Source organism: Podarcis filfolensis (genome assembly GCF_964270895.1).
Source record: "Podarcis filfolensis genome assembly, chromosome: 9".
In the NCBI taxonomy this organism is placed as follows: Eukaryota; Metazoa; Chordata; class Lepidosauria; order Squamata; family Lacertidae; genus Podarcis; species Podarcis filfolensis.
This window is the reverse complement of record NC_139610.1, coordinates 75836424-75860018: the sequence shown is the minus strand read 5'-3', so window position 1 is coordinate 75860018 and position 23595 is coordinate 75836424. Positions and strand designations below refer to the sequence as shown.

General features: G+C 43.2%; 1 protein-coding gene across 4 annotated transcripts in view; it reads right to left on the bottom strand.

Moving 5' to 3' along the window:
- The window catches only part of ZNF638 (zinc finger protein 638), a 67267-nt gene that overhangs the window by 26482 nt on the left and 17190 nt on the right, over nt 1-23595 (bottom strand). For all 4 annotated transcript variants that reach the window (XM_083631542.1, XM_083631543.1, XM_083631544.1 and 1 more), the window contains 4 exons: nt 8043-9621; nt 4859-4920; nt 3909-3950; nt 1443-1750 (listed from right to left, as the gene is read on the bottom strand). In XM_083631542.1, coding sequence (XP_083487668.1) covers nt 1443-1750; nt 3909-3950; nt 4859-4920; nt 8043-9621 — 1991 coding nt within the window. The remainder of the gene's footprint in view (nt 1-1442; nt 1751-3908; nt 3951-4858; nt 4921-8042; nt 9622-23595) is intronic.

Below are 23595 nucleotides of genomic sequence, written 5' to 3'. Positions count from 1 at the left end.
GGACAAAGAAGGCAAGGGCACACACAGCAGCTGCAGCAGCAGCAGCAGCGAATGAAATAAGGAGCTGGGCACTATTTATACCAGGGGTTGTCAACCTGGTCCCTACCGCCCACTAGTGGGTGTTTCAGGATTCTAGGTGGGTGGTAGGGGGTTCTATGGCACAAGCTGAATCCTCCTTCCGTCGAGCACTGGTGGGCGGTAAGGAAATTTTACCATCAAGAAAGGTGCATCAGTGGGCGGTAGGTATAAAAAGGTTGACTACCCCGATTCATAACTTTCCTACAACTTTGTATATAGACCTGCCCCCCATACAGTTCTAAAGCACAAATTTAATAGTAACAACAAAAGCACCACATAAAATCCATTATAAGTAACGACTATGCAGTTTTCAACTCACAAATTACAATCCAATGGGGAACCCCAATATTTTAAAAATCTTGTTCTTCTATGTAAATGGCTTGGGCAACCCAGCTAAGTGACGTAGGGTTGAAACTCCAAAATCTCATGGCACCATCTTCTTGGACTAAAATACAGGACTATGATCTAAGTCTCATGAACAGCAAGGTTGGTATGTTGTGGTGTTGTACATGCAACATAAAATTTGAAAAAAATAAATAATTTAAAGCCGTTTCTCCCACCAAAAGGAATACAGTGGTACCTTGGCTTACGAACTTAATCCATTCCGGAAGTCTGTTCTTAAACTAAGGCGTGCTTTCCCATAGCAGCGGGGGACTCAATTTACAAATGGAACACACTCAACAGAAAGCGGAATATGTTCTGCTTCCAAGGCAAAGTTCACAAACCAAAACACCTACTTCCGGGTTTGCAGCGTTCTTAATCCAAGTTGCTCACAAACGAAGCTGTTCTTAAGCCAAGGTACCACTGTAGTAATTTAGTTACCCCTGAGCTCGAGTGAATGAATGGAAGGCATAACCAATGACACAATACAGTGGTACCTCTGGTTACATACGCTTCAGGTTACAGACTCTGCTAACCCAGAAATAGTACCTCGGGTTAAGAACTTTGCTTCAGGATGAGAACAGAAATCGTGCTCCGGCGGCGTGGCAGCAGCAGGAAGCCCCATTAGCTAAAGTGGTCTTCAGGTTAAGAACAGTTTCAGGTTAAGAACGAACCTCCAGAACGAATTAAGTACTTAACCCGAGGTACCACTGTATTCTCCTTCCCTTAACACCAGACCAGACATGATGGGGCCACCCTCTATGTATCTGTATCTGTGTCGTCTGTGTCTGCTTTTCTCTCTCACACACCTGTCCAGGAACAATCGGAAGCACATTTCAAAAATTGTTCTTTTGCAGCTGCATCTTTATCTGCCTCCCACCTAACATCATATCTGGGTGTGCCTTGATGGAAATGGCTTTGCAGATCAGATCAGGACCACTGCAAGGCTTAAGAAGGCCCACAGGCTGGAGCCTCCATTTTACCTGGAGATCTGGTGGATCTTCTTGATCGTCTTTCTCTTTCTGTTTCTCTTTCTCTTTCCCTTTCTCTGCTGTAAGATCTTCGATAGCGTGAAAAAAAGAAATGAGGGCGTCGTGGAGACCTTGACCTATACCGGGGACCAGGCAGATATCTTGGGCTTCGACTTCTGGGTCTACGGCGCCGAGGGCTCCTAGACCGCGAGCGAGAGCGGCGCCAGCCATGGCCAGAGCTTGAGCGTCTTGAGCGTTTGGGACTAAAACTGCAAGAGCGTCGCCTCGGTGTATGGTTTTCCTTTCGGTCACTTTCATGTCTGTAAAAACAGAAAAGGTTGTTCTTCCCCAACATTCTGTATTTAATATGAAATAAGTAATCCGATCTAACTGGACAGTTTTTAAAATGTTTTAATTTTTAAAAAATACTTTATTCCTTATAAGAAATAAAACTACAGGGCAGTATTAAATAGGATAAGTGTGCATTCAGATGTTATTTGGCTTCGTGGATTCCACGACCAGGAGCGAGCCTCAGAACAAGACTCCTACGTCCCCCAAGTAGTACAGAGTGAAAATAAAGGTGGATTTGAAAAACAGGGCTGCATCAAGACAGCTGGAATGCCAAAGAAATGTCAACAATCTACCCTGATTTATTACACCTATACAGTGGTACCTTGGTTCTCAAACTTAATCCGTTCTGGGAGTCCATTCGACTCCCGAAACCATTAGAAAACCAAGGCGCAGCTGCCGATTGGCTGCAGGAGCTTCCGGCACTCAAGTGGAAGCTGCGTCAGACGTTTGGCTTCGGAAAAATGTTCACAAACCGGAACACTTACTTCCGGGTTTGCAGTGTTCAGGAGCCGATTTGTACGTCAACCAAGCCATTCAAGAACCAAGGTACCCACTATAAAGGAGAAAGGGGGACATCCTGCAAGCAAGGAAAAGCTGGAGTGAAAGAAGCCAAGCAATGAAGCTTTCACACAAAGTGCTGTATCCAACTCAGAGTAAATTCACCAAAATTAATAAACCTATGTTAGTCACATCCATTAATTTCAACCGATTTACACCGAGTAAACTGAATGGGATACAACCCAGTTTGATGTTATGACAGACACTGACTTGCACTGTGGTACCATTTCAGTCATGGTGAGAGAACTCTCGCAAAGCATCAGCACCTACAGAACGTTTTGGTATCTGCACTGTTGAACACTCCTTGGGCTCCAAGGATCAAGGCCTTCTGGGAAATGATCTATAATGAAATCAAGAAGGTACTTAAGTGTACCTTTCATAAGAAACCAGAGGCCTTTCTCCTGGGCATGGTAGGCCAATTGGTGTCAAGGAAAGATAGGACGTTCTTTATGTATGCTACAACAGCAGCAAGAGTTCTTTTAGCAAAGTATTGGAAGACACAAGAACTACCCACGCTGGAAGAGTGGCAGACGAAGGTGATAGACTATATGGGACTGGCTGAGATGACTGGCAGAATCCGTGACCAAGGAAAAGAGATGGTGGAAGAAGATTGGAAGAAATTCAAAACTTATCTTAAGAACTGTTGTAAAATTAATGAGTGCTAAAATGTTATGGGTAATGTAAAACAGAATTGCAGTGACAAATAATTGGGTAAGAGAAAAAGGATTAAAGAAAGTGAATTATAAGTAATTGAAATTAGGGGTTGCTGGAAAAGTTTAAAACAGGGATACAGAAAATGGAGGTATGGGGAAGTCGTTGAAATAAGGTTTAAGAAAAAGAGGTTATGAAATTATACGTGTTTGTATGTTTGTTTGTTTGTGTATTGTCAGTTGTGTTGTGTTTTGATATATGTTGGAAAATTAATAAAAAATTTATTTTAAAAAAAACAAAAACACTCCTTGGGCTCAGGAGAAACTCATGCAAGCCTTCAAGTGCCAAACAGGTAAGCAATGCCATACTTAAACAAATATGATGCTCTATAACCATGATAAGCTCTGTAACTATGATAACTCTCATATATAGTTTTATATAGTTGGCTGTTCCTCCACCCTCAGAAGCTCAGGGTGGTGATGGTCCGGGAGAGGGCATTCTCTGGGGCAGCCCCTACACTGTGGAACTCCATCTCCACAGAGAAGCATCTGGTATCTTCATTACACAGCTGGCAATGAACACTGAAGACGCATGTCTTTACCTTACCTTTTGACATTTGAGATATGTATTTTCAGGACCCATCTTATTCCAGTGATTGTGAGTTGTTTTAAACTGTTCTTAATATTGTGTTTTAGTTGTTGCAACCTGCCCTGGGACATCAGTGTGAAAGGTGGGTGGTAAAGAAGCAGAAGCAGCTGCAAAATCTCCCTGGGACAACATGCAAAGCGACATCCACAATCCCAAGATTTAAACAACGTTCTCCCAACCACAGAGAACTCAATCCATTATAATATCTTTAGGAAAAAGGGAGATGCACCTTATCAGTACTATGGGAAGTAGTCATATTTGAAAAATTACCTTTTTGATGAAGAGTGGGCTTCTGGATTCCAGTCAGGAAATCTGTTTCAAGAATAAAACTATCAATGCAAGAAGTTTTTTTGAATTATTTTCATTGTTATCTATTGCTAAGAAGCACCTCCTTCCCTTTCCTGTGCCGCAGAGAGTGAGATTTGCATGTCTGCCAGGTACTGGCAGAGGTGTGTCAATTTCCCAAGTTAGCCTCTGTGTTAAAAAATATTCTAAGAGGTTGTCCTAATCTGCTTGGGAGCTTTTAAGGTGAACATGTAACACAGCAATTGAATTAAGTGAAAGACCACATTACAGAATTAAAAAATAGTCACATTATTAGTCAGGTCCAACCCCAGAAGTACCTGAGAGCAAGACCTACGTCTGGATCCCAGCTCAAGCACCCACCCTCTCGCTCTCTCTGTGCATCTCATCCTCATGTTGCTTACCACCCGCTCTGCTTCCTAGAGAACTGTCGCCCTCCTTGCTCTTTCTCTCTTTTCATCCTTCCACGTAATTGCCCTCACTGAAACTTGGCTCACCCCCTCCCACACTGCCCCAATGGTGGGCCTCTCCCTTGGAGTCCTTGGCTTGTTCTATGCTCCTCACCCTTCCTGATCATGGTGGTGTTGACCCTGTGCCCACCCACTGGTTCTTCTACCTTTTATGCACTACCCTGCTTAAAGTTGTGTGGCTATATTCCGTCTCAGATCAACCCTAATTCCCTAGAATTGAAAAACCATTCATCTCATTTCAGAATGGCGCATGGCATTTAGAGCTTTTCAGTGCAGAACAAACAGATCAACATACAGATTAAGCAGAACATACTGCTTAAAAGTATTATGGTTGAAATTCACATCCCACTGAAATCATTTTATTGACTATTAGTATCCCTTTAGGAAAGTACAAGAATCAAGTCCGTCTTCGTATAATTAATGTACAAATTAAATGGGCATTCTTACTGTTGGCGTAGCTGACGACAGTTCTCAATGTGGGCAGTAGAATTCTGATGCTGAATCCAGTCCTACAGAAGGAAAAGCCATAAATCATAGTTACAAGTATTTTATTATTGTTATTAGAATGACATTTACACCCCCGCTTTCCTCCATGCAGCTCATGGTAGTATACATGGATTTCTCACGCCCTCTGCCACCATTTGCCCTTATAACCATGTTGTGTTATATACTCAGGTTGTCCAAAACTCATAAGACAAGCCTAAGATTTCTTCTATCAAGATGATCTACAGTGTAGTGTCGTCTGATGTCAAGATATGCAATATGTTGCTGTTCTGTGTTAATTCAAACCTGCCAAATTAATGGCCTCTGAACTGCATACAGAACAGAATTAGGGTATTTTGGTCTTCCAAGTACTGCTTTACATTGGCCCAGAAGGATCCAAATATGGACAGAAACGCCATAATTCTCAGAGAGGGGAAAGAAGAGAGAGAAAAGCAAACCCAAATACAGCTGCCATGGCGCTGTGATGCATTCTCCTGGAAAAAAAGAGCAATGCAGAACTATTCTGCCCACTTGTCCCAGCATTAGTCACCATACAGACAACTGGGATAGCACTACATGGGCAAGTCAGCAGCAGCGACTTGGGAAGAACAATGGGGGACATCACAACCTATATAGCTTGACTACAATCGGTATCTTTATAATAGAGGTAAAAGAAAAGTGTTTCAACATAAAGAGCTGCAAAGACACACACACACCCTTTTAAACTACATACCTGCAGGTATAGGGTGGTATACAAATAAAAATAATAATAAATAATAAAAATAATGGTCTATGCATTTGAAGGTTTGCAGTGCTGCGCAATAAAAGTATTCTGTGCTGCTACATTACGGTGGTCTGCGGACATCTGTAAGGCTTATATTTTTCTGGGAGCCGTGAAGTCCCCCCAAAATATAAGCCTAAAAACGTAAACAGCAACCAGTCATCTTAGTAACAGCAGCACCTGAAAGTGTGGTGTTCACATGGAAACATTATTTTGGGCTCTCGCATCTGTTAAGCTCCCTTCTCTGAATGTTTTTAAAACCCAAACTTTTGTCTCAGGAATCACAAAACCTCCTGCTTCAGAAGGCCTTTGCTGCCCATAGAACATTATTATATTATTCCATTAAATATTAAAAAGAGGCTAAAATTCATGTTCTGCACCAAAAAATTATGAATGGGTGGGGAAAGGAACCTAAACAATTCAGCAAACAACTAACTTGTATGCAGAATGCAAGAGAATAGAAAAACATTGAATAAATTACACTCACGTTCTGCTTAGTGTGTAGAGTAAGCAACAGGCAACAAAATTATTTATTTCGTACAAAGTTTTTCTGTCCCAAACCAATTCCCATATAGCAGTATTTATTCTGTTTTTAGGCATCTGCAAAGACTGATCCAGAGTCAATAGAGCAGGAGACTCTTAATCTCAGGGTCACGGGTTCGAGCCCCACGTTGGACAAAAAGATTACTGCCCTGCAGTGGGTTGGACTAGATGGTGGTCCCTCGTGGTCCCTTCCCATTCTACAATTTTATGATTGTATGACTTATTTTCCGCACTCTCACGCCCTTAAAAGGATTTTGAGTAAGTAAGAAATATAAACTTGGAGACATGAACATCTGCAATGCATATAATTCAGAACCCCACCATTGTGCAGTTAAACACAATTTACAAAACTCGATTTATTACACAGCCTGAGCTAATGGATTAAGATCCTATGAACGAAAATCTAGAATTGGTTGGGATAGTAACACACAGTTTGAGGTGGACACGAAGCACATTAAGAGAAACAGAAATTTGATACAGAAGAAAAGTTTAAAAACTCTGTAACTGAGTAATCCCCTAAGGACAAAATTATAATCACACTAACAGTACATTCCTTCTTAACTCAGTGGGACATATTTTTGAGTAACTGCACATCGGAAAATTACCTATGGCCGGCTTTCAATCCTTTGGAATTTGAAAACGCAAAACACTGCACTAAGTACTTATAGCCTTCTTATGATTGTTGGGAGGAACAAATGAATGCAACCCATGCTATGCCCTTGAGATGCTATGGGCAAGAGGGGAAGAGCCGGAGAAATACACTGAATTTTGTGATAATGTCTAGTGCAATCTATTTCAGAATTAAGCGAAATAAAAAAGATGTTTGGAAATCAAAGTCAAATCAATACTGTACATATCTCACTTTGTCTGAATAATACTTCTCTGTGTTGTGGGGTGATCCTCCGCCCACAAGGAAACTATTGTCAGAATCCCATACTTGTAAATGATATTTGGCTCTCCTCTCCCACCCTGTCATTTGGTTCTCTGTCAGGAAAAGAGACTATCAGACAGTCATGATAGTATCTTCTTTGGTATGGAGGATAATATTTCATACAGAGATTATGGTCACTGAAATTCTCAAAGCTGCAGGAAATCCCTGGGTTGGATCCAGAGCAAGGAAGTCTCACTTAGCTCCAGTGAAATCAATCTGTAGCATTATTAATAACTTAAGACTTTTGATTTCAATGAGACAGAAAGGAACTTGCTCTGAATCCCAATCTAGCTGGGCTTTCCTTCTCGCAGTGAGATAATCTCAGCTAAGCATGTACAGGACTGCAGCCCAAGACAACTTAAATGTAGTTGTGTCAACCTGAAGCTTTCAAACCTTACTTGAACTTAAGGTATCAAGGGTCAAACAAGTAGTTAGATGCATCAGCTAAGAAAATTTAACTAATGCTTCTGTATAACTTATTTTGTTCTATCATCCTTATGCTACATTCTAAGACTATAATAACTGCTTTCTTTACCAATGTTTCTGACTGGACTGCAACCTTAATCCACTGTCTACTTTAAACCCAACTTCCTTTGATCCCAGAAGCTTCAAAAGCAAGTTTAATTATAGACAGAGGAAGCAGTAGAGGGAACAGGGAATCCAAAGCCAAATGAGAACATGTCTATCATAAGGCAGCTTTTACAGGTGAAACCTGCAGAAATAGCCAGTCACATTGTGCAAATCAGACACACGCAGTATTTATTCCCAAGCTTCTTGATTGTTGGACATCTTACGGGAATAAAATCTACAGATATCCAGAAGTCAATTAAACCCAGTACATAGAACACGTTGTGTACAAATGTATGTAATCGTGAGGGTGGGGAGTGACTCACCTTCAAATGTCTACATTCTACATTACACAGAGAACACACATGTGGAAATATTCTTGGAGATGCAGCATAGTAATCGTTCATCATCGACGGAGTTGGCAATCTCTTCAGCTTCTGGGCATCTGCCTGTGAAAAAACTGGAAGCCAAGAGGCTTTCACCAGGCCAAAAGCAGACTCAATAGGATGCTGAGGTTTCTCGTGGATTTTTTTCTGGCCACTGGCAGGTCCAGGTGGAACATCAGAAGGATGAGCCCTGGATTCATGGTGAATCCTATCATGCCGGTTTACACCCTCAAGCATGTCAGGTGCAAAAGGGGGTGGCGGCTGGTTCATAGTTGGAGGTGGTTGGTTAACAGGCGGCATCATGGGCTGAGGAACAGTTGGCGGAGGCAAAGTCTGCGGGGCAACAGGAGGCATCCCAGGCAATGCTGGCATCCCAGACATGGATGGTACCACGGGAGGCATCATGGGCGGTGCTGCTGGAGGCATCCCGGCTCCTGCTGGAGGGAGGCCTAGCCCTGGCCCCTTGTTGGAAGCATCCATGGGGAAAAAGGACTGCGTACTTGATGTGCTTCTCTGGAATCCCATCTTTCGTATCAGCTCTTCTACCGCATTCATTTGACTACTGGTTACACCAGAGGGCACTGAAGACACGAGAGTCGTCTGCTGTGCTGAAAATCCTTTCATGTTCCCCTCAGTTGATGCATCAGAATTGTAGATTTTGACATCAAGAGGAGTTTCAGTATATTCATACTTGCTTTCATGCCCGTAATCAATTACCTTGCTCTTCACCATGGTACCATGACCATCGTCACTGTGAAACATTTCCTTTTCTCTGCTCTCAGAAGGTAAACTTGGTAACTGATGAGTCATTTTGCGCATTCGGATGTCCCTCAAAATTAAAGGCATGTTTTCCGGTGTCAGCTGATCATCCGGATACCGACTAAGCTCTTCCAAGTCTTCATTAGATAAGCCAAAGCTTGCTAAGATGCTGGAAGCACTCTCGGTTGTATAACGGTTCTGGATACGGGTGGCTTGTTGTGCAAACTTTCCTGAAGTGATCTGGCCACTATTTACAGGCGGAAATGGATTGTCCCAGTGAGTAGCACATCCCTCTTCCCTCTGGTGCCGCTCTTGTCTAGGATCCATTCCATGTTGCGTGACCTGAACATTTGGCCTTGGGAATCTTGCCCTCATTTCTGGTTCCATGACCCTTTGAGGCATTCTGGGAGGAGCAGACGGGTGTTGCCTTTGAAGACCATCCGGTCTAGGTCCCGGTCCTGGCCCCAGAAAAGGGCCACGCGGCATTGGACCAGGCGCATTGGGTCCCCTTGGCCTTGGAGGCATGTTTCCTCTAGGGTTAAACATGGCAATTTTCAGAAATGCTTCATTTAACAAAGCATAAGATGCTATAGAATGGGTTGAAGCTACCGAGTTCAACTGGTGAAAAGCCAACTGTGTCTTAATCTGAGCAAGCTGCAAAGGAGGAGGAGGAGGAGGAGGGCCCAACAAAAGTGGGCTGGCAATGCCAAGGTTCAGAGAATTCACAAAAGGTGCAAAATTTTCCAAGAACACCAGAAAGCTGAAAGTTAAACACACAAAAATTAGATTACATTTATTTTTAATCTACTTTCTAAAATGGTTCTACTGCCTGTAAGTAAATTGTTTGAAAAACACAACAGTTTCGGGTTTTTCTCAATAACAACTTGTTTTAGCAAAGGGGTTGGGGGTTTTACTCACTTGTCAACTGAAAGTCATTTCATATGTGTTTCAACGCACTACAGCTTTTGAATTTAAAAGGCTTTATATCCCACTCTAAACTAACCATGCAAACAAGCATTTTCAATTGAAAACCCATGTGATTTTAATGCATTCTAGCCACATATCAAGTGTAATTTAATCAGGCCATTAGAAAGATAATAATTTACACTACAACGATATGCAGAGTTACTAGACAGCAAGTTCCATTCAATTCAATGTGACTTACTTCCAAGTAATTAGGTAAAGGATTGTCCTATAAAACAAAGTATTTGACAATGAAGATGTGCTACAACCACTATTTATGTGACCTCATTAACTAACAAAACTAGAGGATGTTTGAAACTTCGTGGCAAGAGCTACATACAATTCCCCAACTTAACAGCTTCAACAATTTCAACACAGAAATTACTTAAAGATACTATGTGGGCAGGGGAAAATCACGGAAGAGTAGCATGGAAAGTGAATTAACAGACCACCTGGTCCATTCCCCGGGCAGGACCCATATCAAGTAAGTTGTCAAACTACCATCAGTCTCAGTAATCTGCTATATTGGTGACATATCAGTCTTTAGAAAATTCTTCTGAAGGTTTACCTACCACTGCTATCCAATATAATTTCATAGCCTTCCATCAGGAGATTCTAGCCTTAATAGGTCCCAAAACCTTTTCTTTCTTAGACCGGACGTGTTACACACCAGAGGTGTCAACTTGTGCCCAAGATCAAGGTGGCCCAGCGTGTGTGTGACATCGTGCGCTCAGAACGCATCGTGCTCATGTGAGGTCATGCACGTGACATGCATTACACATGCAAAGTCGCGTCGCCAAGAGGGGCCCAGCGGGAAGCCCAGCGCAGCGCAGCTTCAGTGGCTAGCAATTCCTCCTCTCTCTCGCTCAGGAGGAGCCTGCCACTGAAGCTGCACCCCATTTGGCTTCGCGCTTTGCCTCCTCCACCCCAACATTCAGGAGGCCTGGCCCCCTCCCAACAGATTTCAAGGGAGCCAAAGACTCCTCAGCCCCATAGAGTTGCTGTGCATGTTACATACAGTTAATGTTTTCAAACAGGCTTTAAACAGAAATGTGAAGGCCCATAAAAATCCATGAGAAAACTGTTTTCTTCACACACAATATTCTTCCAGCTTCCGCATCTAGTGAAAGAAGCTGATGAATCGGAAAATACACCAACACAATTGAGGAACAAACATGTAAAAGTTGATAAACCCATTTCTATTTGTGCAAAGTTAATAAATGCTGCATACATTCTCTGGGGGAAGGAAACAAAATTTTCTAGTTTTCTGTGAAGCAAAAGTAGTTGTCGCTCCAAATGTTCAGCCCCTGCAGCATTTTTGCTAAATCATCACTCATTCATACCATATTAAAGCAAAACAAATAACCACCTAGCTGAGAGCAGTGCAACATCCCCCAGCAATGTGTGCTTATTTATCTAAGGAATCAAGTGCTGCACCTCTATCTGTCATTCCCTACAAGGAGCTCAAAGTGGCCTCCTTTGTTCTTTCCCCTTCACTTCTCCTCCAAGAATGCTGGTGAGGAGGGTTAAGCAGCGAGAGAGACACTGGCCCAGGGCCACCTGTTGCGCTTCATGGAGGAACAGCAGCGCTGATCTCAGTCCCCCCATCCTAGCCCAACACAATAACCACTAAACCACACTATTCCTGAATATTATCACAAAATAGTCAAACGTATTTTACCTCAACATATGCATTTCTAAACATATTTTACATTTTTTAATGTGTTCTAAGATGCTTGGAGAACTTTGGGTAATACCAATGAATAATACTAATACTATCCCAAACTATTATTATATGTGTTTAAGTATTTTAAGCCTAGTACTGCACCATAAAATTCAGATAAATGCAAAATCTGAAGTATATAAGTATGTTTCAATCTGTGTTTCAGTCAGGGACGTGAGAATTGGGTTAGTCTGCTTAAGAATGCAGAGCAGGGGCAAATTCACCTCTAGACCTGTGCAGTATTGTGATGAGAGCGGCACAATTTTGCTTCCACCTTGTGGCCTAAATTAGCAGTACTATTCAGTTTAATGAAGTCCACCATAAATTCATGGCTTAGAAGATCTTCAAATATCCACCATAGTTGCAGCATCAACCCCAGCTCAGAAACAAGACTTTTTAAAGAAACATGTAGCAGTTACTTGTTGGATTTTCCAAGGGGACACACAATAAAACACTGCAGTGCTTTCTGTTCAGTGTTCTAACCCAGTTTTAGGATACTCCATTCCCACACACAGCACAGAATCATAGAATTGTAGAGTTGGAAGGGACATTCGAGGGTCATCTAGTCCAACCCCCTGCAATGCAGTAATCTCAATTAAAGAATCCCCGACAGGTGCCCAATCAACCTATGCTTAGAAACCTCCAAGGAAGGAGTCCACTATTTTCTGAGGAATTTCGTTCCACAACGCTTACCGTCAGAAAGTTCTTCCTGATGTTAATTCAGAATCTCCTCTCTTGTAACTTGAATCAATTGTTTTGGGTCCTACTATCCAGAGCAGCAAAAAGCAAGCTTGCTCCATTTTCCATGTGAAAGCCCTTTAGATATTGGAAGATGGTGATCAAATCCTATGAATGACTCTCTCCTTTGAAGCGGGCCAAATGCATTTTAAGACAAGATTTTTTTGTTTAAAAGTCTTCAAAGGCCATTTAAAGCATTAGGGCCATTTAAAGGCATACAAAACAATCAAAGCAAAGATGCATTTCTGCACCCAGAAGGCTATCATCACTGAGAAAAGCATACAGGTCTTTTTGTTGCCTGTGAATGACCTCTTGCCTCTTTTATCTAGCGGTGTCTATTTTCAACTTTTAAGACCAGAAGAGGCACAGCATCATTTAGCACAGTTCCAGGGAAAGGAGGGAACTCATTTTCTGCCGTTCCCTGCTGCCTTTAAAAGCCTGTTGCTAGCATTCAGTTGCCGCACAGCCACCACTTCCACCTACTGAACTATGAATAGCATGACTGGTGTTAGGCAGGTGCCTTCACTGCATCCCGTTGGGTGCCTGCTTTTGTTTAGACAAGCCTGCCCCAATATATACAGTGATGCTGAAACATGTTTTAATGTTTTTAGTTTTAGGGCGATTTTAATTTTCTGAATGTTTTACATGATTGGTTTTTTAATGAACAATTTTATTGTTTTATATTTTTTGTAAACCACTTTGTGGCTTTCTCTCACAATCAAGCGGTGTACAAATTTTATGAAATGAACCAATGAAATTAAGTGTGGGAAGTTGCAGTCAAATATAACTAGCAAGTTTAAGACTAGATAATGCACGAAAGGGTTGAGACCACAGAATTGTATTCCGAGACTCAGTTGGCCACCTGGAAGGAAGTTAATTTTCCTCCTTTGTTCATTCTCTTTCACCCCGTGTGAACTCACTGAGGGAGGACATGCTCAGACCGCACACGCCGAAATATCTTTCTTTATTCTGTAAACCCAAGATTTCTACCTGTATTATATCCCACTACGGCACTAGAAATCTGGGAAGGTATCTGTATGAATGTAACACGGCTAGGGAAGGGATCACAGGTGCTCAAGGCAAAACCAAGTTACCGCAAGGATCAAATGTTGACCAATTCTAAAGAAGTTCAATTCAGTAAGTTACAATGACAATGAAGGTCGTTTGACAATCTGGACCACCTCCGTCACAGTGAGAGGTCAGCCAGGATCTGGCAAGCAAAGAAAGCCCAAGGTTTCCTCCAGGCTCAAGATCTGCCAAAGAGGGCATGAACTCTGGCTTCCTGTCCAGCCTCAAGTTCACCAGGTGACTAACATTTTGTTTTGCTCTGCACGTCTCAGATGCAGAGCCATGGTAAGGCTCCTTCTCCTGGTCTAGACGGAAGGCAAAAGCACATGTGCTTCAGGAACATATAACCAGGCAGGTGTGGAAGTAGCACTGGAGGATGCCATTTTTTGAAGTCGTACCTGGCTCAAAGCATCCAAGTGACGAGAGAAACCCCTTGAGCGCCACAGCCTCAACCCAGAAGCAGCCAGCCAGCAGCTCCCACACCAAACAAGTCCACCCTCCAGCCTCCCTCACCTCAGCTCTGCGCATGAGATGCTGCCACCATGATAATAAAATTTCAACATGTTGAAATGCAACGGGGGGAGGGGAGGAAAGCATGTGAGACCCATTTCCACTAGCGAATGAGGTTTTGATCTGGGGAGTGCAAACCACATGCCAAGAACTGAAACATTCAGTTACACCCTAGAAGCCACAGGAAATTTCTTCACAGATTTTATGGGCTCTTAACTTAGCTTGGCAGATTCTGCAAGACTGTACTATGAACATAGTAAACTATATAGAGAGCTGATCCATCTAGTGCAGTATTGCCTATAATAACTAGCAATGGCTCACCAGGGCTGTCTTCCTGCGCTATCTTGAAATACCAGGGATATACAAGGCAGATGCTCTATTCCTAAGCTATGGCATAATATGCTAAAGAGTAAACGGAGTACTAGGAGCACCAGACCCATGTTGATAACCAAAGCTGGTCCTGTTCTGGCCTGTCAGAAACAAACCTTGCAGCTTCCTTAATGTAAGAAACTAAGACCTAATGTAAGAAACTTATAAGCTAAGTTTGCTGTAAAATAGCATGCGTATTGAAGGCACTACAGAAAAACCACCGAAGCTCACTAGCGTTTCCTGTGTTTAAGATCAGCCTAGGCCAAAGAAGCAGTAAAGTAGCTCTTGTCACTTCAGATAAGAGTCCTGATTTGTGAAAGCTGGCCTGGGAGCTGTTTTGGCAGAAGGGTGAGGGCTAAATACCTGGGGGGGGGGGAAGAAGTTACAAGCACCGTCCAGTTTGTGCAGAATATCAGCATGTAGAGCGAGTGGACTCTAGACTCGTCCCTGGAAATACCAGCGTGATGGGAATTAGGGACACAACAAACGCTGAACAAACTGCCCCGTGATCTTTGGACGGAGGGCGGTACATAAATTTAATGAAAAGCAGCCAAAGGGGCCCCATCTCGGTCAGCCTCACGCTCTCCACTAGATGCCCCAGTGGGAAGAAACCCACAGGCAGGACCTGGAAGAAGAAGCAAAGGCAACTCCCCCCCCCCCCAATTCCCAGGTAGGCAACATATGGAAGGAAGGACCAAGAAGCCCAGAGATTTCCCTCTCCTGCCTGGCTTCGTTCTCCCCAAGCTGCCTTTCCCCAGCTGCCACCTTCCCCCAGGTGCCTTAGGAGACAGGCAACTTTCACAAGGGGCAAGAGTCATAGTTTTTTCTTTGTCTTTTCTGCAAGATATGCATGGATCCTGGCTAGGGAGTTCATGTCGCACGTGACACGGGTGCCCAAAACAAAGCCTGCAAAGGGGAGGTGGATTGGGGATGTGACAGTGTGAGAATAATGCAGAACCAGAGGAAGCTGCAATGGCGAGGCAAGGATGGAAACCAATAATAATAATAATAATAATAATAATAATAATAATAATAATAACGTAGTGTTGTTCACAGGGCAGCTAGGAGATGTAACATCACACGAGGCACTCACTTGCCCCCCCCCACAAGAGGGGAGGGTTTCGGTGGAGACTTATTATTATTATTATTATTATTAATCAGTGCTTTTTTCTAAAAAAAATGTTTAGGGGGTACTCTCATTTTCCCACTCATATTCAAACACTGCCCCTCAATGAAGCCAAACTTAGATTCACAACATGTTTAGAGGTATGCGTACCCCTACCTACCCCCAGAAAAAACCACTGTATATAAGTATACAATTTATTAAACATCTAAAAGTATACTAAGCACATTGCAAAAAATAAGAATGGGCTGCCTCTACCCAAAGATTTTAATCTTCAAAATTCAAGCAAAGGGCCAGTGCTTTTTTTCCTTAAAAAAAATGTTTAGGAGTACTCTCATTTTCCTACTCATACTGAAACACTGCCCCTCAATGAGGCCCAACTTAGATTCGCAAAACGTTTAGAGGCAGTGCTGGATTTACATATAAGCTAAACAAGCTGTAGCTTAGGGTCCCACTCTCTTGGGGGCCCCCCAAAAAATTAAAGGGGAAAAATCCTGGATGTACATTTCCAAAATATAATATAAAAACAAAAAAAAATGAAACCGACATACAGCAACAGCGTTTTGTGTTGTGTGGGCTCCTATTTGTTCTGTGCAAACGGCTTTCGATACCTATGAGGCCCACAAATTACCATATTGTATCTATTCAACAGAAAAACGGCGACAACTTGTTTTTGACAAAGGACAGCCGGACACAGAAAGGGTAAAGAAAATAAAACCTACTTGCAGCAACCGCGTTTTGTGTTGCGTAGGCTCCTATTAAATGGCTTTAGATACCTACTAGGTCTATAAATTACCAGACTGCATCTATTCAACAACAAAAAGGCGACAATTTGTTGTTGATAAAGGAGAGACGGGCACAGAAGGGGCCCCGTTACCTTCAGGAGCGGAGGGCCGCATCAAACCTCAAGGCGGCCCTCTTTAGCGGTATGTGCAGCCCCCCGAAAACCCCACGGTGTTGTTACTGGTGATTATTGATTCCCACGAACCATATTCCGGCCTTTCCCCTCACGCACTGGGGGTGGGGGAGGGGCCCTGGCGACGGAGCCCGAGGCCTGAGGGACTCCGAGAAGCGGCTTCCGGGGCGCCCAGGCCTCCCTCCCCTTCCTCCTCCCCCGCTCGCCCCCCGCCGCCGCTTCACCTTCGTCAGCACCGACCGCGCTGGGCCTCGAGTCCCGCCTGCGCGGAGGGAGATAAGGCTCAAGCCGAGGCCGCGGGCGCCGCGCTCCTTCTCCTCCGGCCTCGCCCCCGACGCCGCTCTGAGGGGAACCAGCGACACGGAGGGCGGCGCGGCTCTGCGCAGGCGCGCCCGGGGGTTCCCGGATGGGGAGGCGGGAAAGGGCCGCTGCGCCTGCGCGGAGGGGAAGGGCGAAAGCGGCGACGGGGAGGTGGCGGGAAAGGGACGGAGCATGCGCGGGACAAAGCCGCGCACGCGCAGGCGGAGACGCCGCAAGGAGGCCCCAAGAGGCTTCCGGATCCGGCAGAGCTCTTCGTCCGGGGCTAAAGCGGGGGTGAAAGGGCGACAACGTAGCCTTCTAGCTTCGTGGGGGGGGGGTTTGCTGCAAGGATTGGTGCTGCTCCGATATATAAAAACAAAAAAAAATAAAAATTTCTTCCAGTAGCACCTTAAAGACCAACTAAGTTAGTTCTTGGTATGAGCTTTCGTGTGCATGCACACTTCTTCAGATACACTGAGACAGAAGTTGCCAGATCCTTCTATATAGTGAGAAGGTGGGGAGGGGTATTACTCAGAAGGGGGGTGGGAGTGGGTGATTGGCAGATAGCTGTGATGAGCCTGTTGACGACTCTTAACGACTGCAATAGGTCTTACAGGAAAAAGCAAGGGGTGAGAAGGTGAAAAATGGCTTTGTCATGTATAATGAGATAAGAATCCAATGTCTTTGTTCAGACCAGGTCTCTCCATGGTTTTAAGGTAAGACCTATTGCAGTCGTTAAGAGTCGTCAACAGGCTCATCACAGCTATCTGCCAATCACCCATTCCCACCACCCTTCTGAGTAATACCCCTCCCCACCTTCTCACTATATAGAAGGATCTGGCAACTTCTGTTTCAGTGTATCTGAAGAAGTGTGCATGCACACGAAAGCTCATACCAAGAACTAACTTAGTTGGTCTTTAAGGTGCTACTGGAAAGAAAAAAATTTTTTTGTTTTGATTATGGCAGACCAACACGGCTACCTATCTGTAACTGCTCCGATATATGTTTCTTATGGCTCAGCCGATGCAAAGGAATATATATATGTATATATACACACAGTGGTACCTCGGGTTACATACGCTTCAGGTTACAGACTCCGCTAACCCAGAAATAGTGCTTCAGGTTAAGACCTTTGCTTCAGGATGAGAACGGAAATTGCGTGGCAGCAGCAGGAGGCCCCATTAGCTAAAGTGGTACCTCGGGTTAAGAACAGCTTCAGGTTAAGAACGGACCTCCAGAACGAATTTAGTACTTAACCTGAGGTACCACTGTATATCAAACCTAGGCAGCGTCTTCAAAAGCAAAGACATCACCTTGCCAACAAAGGTCTGTATAGGTAAAGCTATGGTTTTCCCAGTAGTGATGTATGGAAGTGAGAGCTGGACCATAAAGAAGGCTGATTGCCGAAGAATGGATGCTTTTGAATTATGGTGCTGGAGGAGACTCTGGAGAGTCCCATGGACTGCAAGAAGATCCAACCTCTCCATTCTTAAGGAAATCAGCCCTGAGGGCTCACTGGAAGGACAGATCCTGAAGCTGAGGCTCCAAGACTTTGGCCACCTCCTGAGAAGAGAAGACTCCCTGGAAAAGACCCTGATGTTGGGAAAGATGGAGGGCACAAGGAGAAGGGGACGACAGAGGACGAGATGGTGGGACAGTGTTCTCGAAGCTACCGGCATGAGTCTGACCAAACTGCAATGGCAGTGGAAGACAGGAGTGCCTGGCGTAATCTGGTTCAGGGGGTCACGAAGAGGCGGACACGACTAAACAATAACAACAATGTATATATATACTGTCCAGTAACACCTTAGAGACCAACTAAATTTATTCTTGGTATGAGCTTTCGTGTGCACGCTCACTTCTTCAGATACCTGTCTGGGTACAGTGGTACCTCTGGATGCAAACGGGATCTGTTCCAAAGCCCCATTCGCATCCTGAAGCGAACACAACCTGCACAGGTCGCGATTCGCCGCTTCCACGCATGCATGTGAAGTCATTTTAAGCGTCTTGTGCATGCGCGAGCGGCGAAACCCAGAAGTAACGCATTCCGTTACTTCCGTGGAGCGGAAGCTGAAAACGCTCAACCTGAAGCATACTTAACCCAAGGTAGGACTGTATTTCATACCAAGAACAAACTTAGTTGGTCTCTAAGGTGCTACTGGACCTCAGGTAGGTAGCCGTGTTGGTCTGACACAATAGAAATACATATATATATATAATTTCTATTGTGTCAGACCAACACGGCTACCTACCTGAATCTAGGTTTGCAAAGATTTCTCTTCTAATGGCATGAAAATAAGCAAAGCCCACCCACCCAGCTCCCAACTGAGCCTCGAGGAAATCCCCTGCAACAGCCTCCTGTTTTTCACTAGGAGATGAAAAGCAGACTCCCATCTGTCGTCCCCCAAGATATTGCGGGGGGGGGGGCATTCTTTTCCTAACATGACAAGAAAAAGATGTTCCCCGCATGGTCAAGGTGACAAGATTTGTACGTGGAAATAAACACACCCACAATCTAAACCAGGCATAGGCAACCTTGGCCCTCCAGATGCTTGGGGACTACAACTCCCATCATCCCAAGCTAAAAGGACCAATGGTCAGGGATGGTGGGAATTGTAGTCCCAAAACATCTGGAGGGCCAAGGTTGCCTATGCCTTATCTAAACATCTAAATGAGGGGTCAAAGGCCAGCTGCGCAAAGAAGACTCCATCTATTAAACAAAGGGGTTTCAATTGATCAGCCAATTATATGTGCATCTATTAGCACAAGACCTTTAAGAAATATGTTGTTTTTAGATGGTGCAGCTTTAAAGAGCTTTCCGTAACAATGCTGAAAGGCAGGCTATTGCTTTTTATAGGAGCTTTGGGATCCGTCAGATTCTGGGAGAATCAGCCTCATCTAACCAACATGCTTAAGTCTAATTAATGCACAAAGGGGTTAATGCCAGAGAGTCAACTGTCCTGCCAGGTTTAGCTCACCTCAGGAGGGATTAGGTAATCCAAGCTTTTGTTCCTTTTCAGTCTACCAGAGCAGCTCAACATGTAAAGTGATTTTGAGCTGGTTATTGCAGCTCAGACCGCATGACTCCTACAAGTCATCCTTGTGTACCTATACCAATAATTTAGGAACTTTCATCACTAAGCCAAGTTTTACTGCCTTGTGTTTTCTGAATGCTGTTTTTTTTTTAAAAAAAAGATATTTATTGTGATTTTACAAAAACATAAGTTTACAAAATAGAAAAAAGTCACATAGAAAGAAAAAGATACAAAAAAGAAAACATAGAAAAATACATAAAAGAGAAAAAAGAGGAATAAAGATAAAAAAGAATTGAAAAACAAATCCGTTTTTAGTAACTTTAAACTCATTAGCTTGTTTCCTTGACCTCACACCTCCCCTTTTTGTATTCCCATTTAAATAATCAAATCAGCAAATCCTTACCCTCTTTCGTTTATCTTAACTCTATATCTTAACATATTATAACTCTATATTTCCATCCATTTATCAATTCATTTTTGCATATTCTTATTAACTTTGTTGCTAATGCCACTTATTTTCAGTCCAACATCATTTTAACATTCATTAATTTTACAGTGTTTCTGAAGGTAGTCTTTAAATTTCTTCCAGTCTTCTTCCACCAACTCTTCTCCCAGGTCTCGGATTCTGCCAGTCATTTCCACCAATTCCATATAATCCGTCACCTTCATCTGCCACTCTTCCAGGGTGGGTAACTCTTGTGTCTTCCAATACTTTGCAATAAGTATTCTTGCTGCTGTTGTCGCATACATAAAAAAAGTTCTATCCTTCTTTGGCACCAATTGGCCGACTATGCCCAGGAGAAAGGCCTCTGGTTTCTTCAGGAAGGTATATTTAAATACCTTTTTCATTTCATTATATATCATCTCCCAGAAAGCCTTAATCTTTGGGCACGTCCACCAAAGGTGAAAGAATGTACCTTCATTTTCTTTACATTTCCAACATTTATTATCGGGCAAATGATATATTTTTGCAAGCTTGACTGGTGTCATGTACCACCTGTACATCATTTTCATAATATTCTCTCTTAAGGCATTACATGCCGTAAATTTCATACCGGTGGTCCACAACTGTTCCCAGTCAGCAAACATAATGTTGTGACCAATATCTTGTGCCCATTTGATCATAGCAGATTTAACCGTTTCATCCTACGTATTCCATTTTAACAGCAAGTTATACATTCTTGAAAGTATCTTAGTTTTGGGATCTAACAGTTCTATTTCCAATTTTGATTTTTCCACCTGGAAGCCAATTTTTTTATCCAAATTATAGGCCTCTCTTATTTGATAATAATGAAGCCAGTCTCGCACTTTATCTTTTAATTTCTCAAAACTCTGCAATTCCAATTTGTCTCCTTCTTGTTCCAATATTTCCCAATATTTCGGCCATTTGGCCTCCATATTGAGCTTTTTCTGAGCCTTCGCTTCCATTGGTGACAACCACCTTGGGGTTTTATTTTCCAGTAAATCTTTGTATCTTATCCAGACATTAAACAATGCTTTCCTGACAATATGGTTTTTAAATGCTTTATGTGCTTTAACCTTGTCGTACCACAAATATGCATGCCATCCAAAAACGTTGTTAAAACCTTCTAGATCCAAAATGTCTGTGTTCTCAAGAAGCAGCCAGTCTTTCAACCAACAGAATGCTGCTGATTCATAATAAAGTTTAAGGTCTGGCAGGGCAAATCCACCTCTTTCCTTTGCATCAGTTAATATTTTAAATTTTATTCTAGGCTTCTTGGTTTTCTGAATGCTGTTTGGATATGCACATGAATCTGATCTTTGGAGAGTTTGGAAGTAAACCATTTCTAACTCAACAAACATGCTAAGGGAGGTGGGAAGTTATGGAACTCATAAAGCCATATTTAAAAGGTCCAGCAGCCTATACTGTATTTCAGTGCTTCATCTTGCTGCGTGTTTTGTGATTTTAAATTGCTGTTCTCTTACCAAAGAGTGTCATGAATTCTACTCAGTCTTGATCCAGAGCAGAACTCCAACGTATAGTTAGCAGAGTAAAAATTTAAACATGTTGCAGGATTCCCCCAAAGCAGACCAGAGGCAATTAATATTTCATCCAAGAGAGCTTTACTGCTACTGAAGGCAAATGAGCATAATGGTCACAAATCCCATACATTCAGGATTGGCTGTGTTCATAAAAAATCCCGTTGCAGCAGACTTAACTTAAATTTATAAGAAGACAAAAACCTTAACACTACATAAAGAACACCACCAGAAAGAAAGATAGAAAAGAGAGCAAAACCCAGGCTTCTTCTGGCCTGTTAATATAGTCAGCATTGCACTGAAGAAGAGATAACAGGCTCAGTTTAAGCCAGCTGTACTCAGCTTCTCTGAAGCAACAACCCAAACATCAGGTACCTTCTGCTTGTTTCTTTCACACAGAAAAGCTTCCAGAACCCTCTTGAATTAATTAGAATAGGAAAGATCTCTACACATCAGATCAATACTTTCTGTACCAAGAAATGCAAACTGACCAAGAGCACTTGCCGCAAACTTGGATCTTGGCATCCAGGGAATTCTCCTTTCTAGATACCTATTTGGTCCTTGCCCCCAACACAGATCCCAAAAGGCCACTGAGGAAGATCACCCATGATCAAAATGCATCTGATTGTTTATTTTACATAGTGATCTGCCCTGCCATTTTGCTTCAGAGGGGCTAATAGCAGCTGTAGCCTTTTGCTGTTTTCTAATGATATTATACCTGCAATCTTTTGCATAACCAGTGCCCTGTTTTTAGTGTTATAAAGCGCATCTGCCACAACAGATTACAAAAGTTAAAATCTGTTAAGGCGCTGTCCTAGTTTGTAACGTTCAACCTTTTGAATATTATGCATCCCAAATTGCTGGGTGCTTCCTTAGGGCCAAAGTGCTGGCTGTGCAAAACTTGCATTGGCTAGAAACTAAATAGAGAGTCTCAGATGGGGTTTGCATCTTGGATATGTTAAGCTGGCTTTGCTCCGAGAAGTCGGCATAACAGCACTTTCTAGCATTTTTTAGTTTTGCCAGCCTGGTGCTGAAGGGAGTCAGCCTCGGCTTCTTCCCAAACAATGAGGTCCCTTTTCCTTTCACAACTCCTTTTGCTTCTTTCTTGGCTCCAGGAATCAGAATGCAAACTCTTGAAAACTCATTGGATTCGTGTGCAATCCTAGTGACAAAGGTGTACCAGCAAGCCTGATCCTTCGAAGGGATTGTGACTGCATCCCAAACAGGTCACTTGCCCATTTCCAAAACGCAGGAGTGCCATAGCATCTGGGGGGAACCATGCCTTTGTCATGCTCCTTGACAGGGATGGGTGCTTAGCTAAAGCCCCTCACCCCACCTCTGTTTCCATGCAAGACACCTTGCAACAAAGTCAGGGAATTTGTAAGCAGCAGGTGGTCTGAGGACCTGGAGAGCAGATGCCAAGGGAGCCCAAGTTCTCCTTCAGAATGCTCAAGCACAGCAGAATGAAAAGTCCACTTGGCAGGCCGGACCTCTGAGAGACCAATTCCAAACGGATTGCTTTATTTTTAAAAAAGCCTTCCATTTTACTCATTGGTTTATTTGTAGCCTAACCTGCTGCTTTTATAGCTTCAGGCATGTATGCATGTATTTTTAAATGGAGAAAGGGAGGCTTTGTGAACTGCAGCGTAAAATGTTCCTAAAATATAAACTGCGCCAAGGTTAGATCCACTCAGTTGTTTTCTCGCTGCCTGCTAAATGCCAAGGTTAAGAGGCTTAGCTCAGCAGCTGCTGAATATGGAGATAGGCAGGCACGATAACGTCAGGCTCACCTTAGATGAAGGAACACTATGAATCCTCACGGCTCACAGTCTTCCTTGGTCCCCTTCCCACCTTCCACATCAGGACTTGTCCCCCCTGAGCTTCATTCATAGTTATTGGCATCCTTCTGTCTCAAGAGACAATGGAGTGCGCCTCTGGGGGTGAAGTCAGAGACACTGCTGCGTCAGGTCAATGGGCCATTTAGTTCA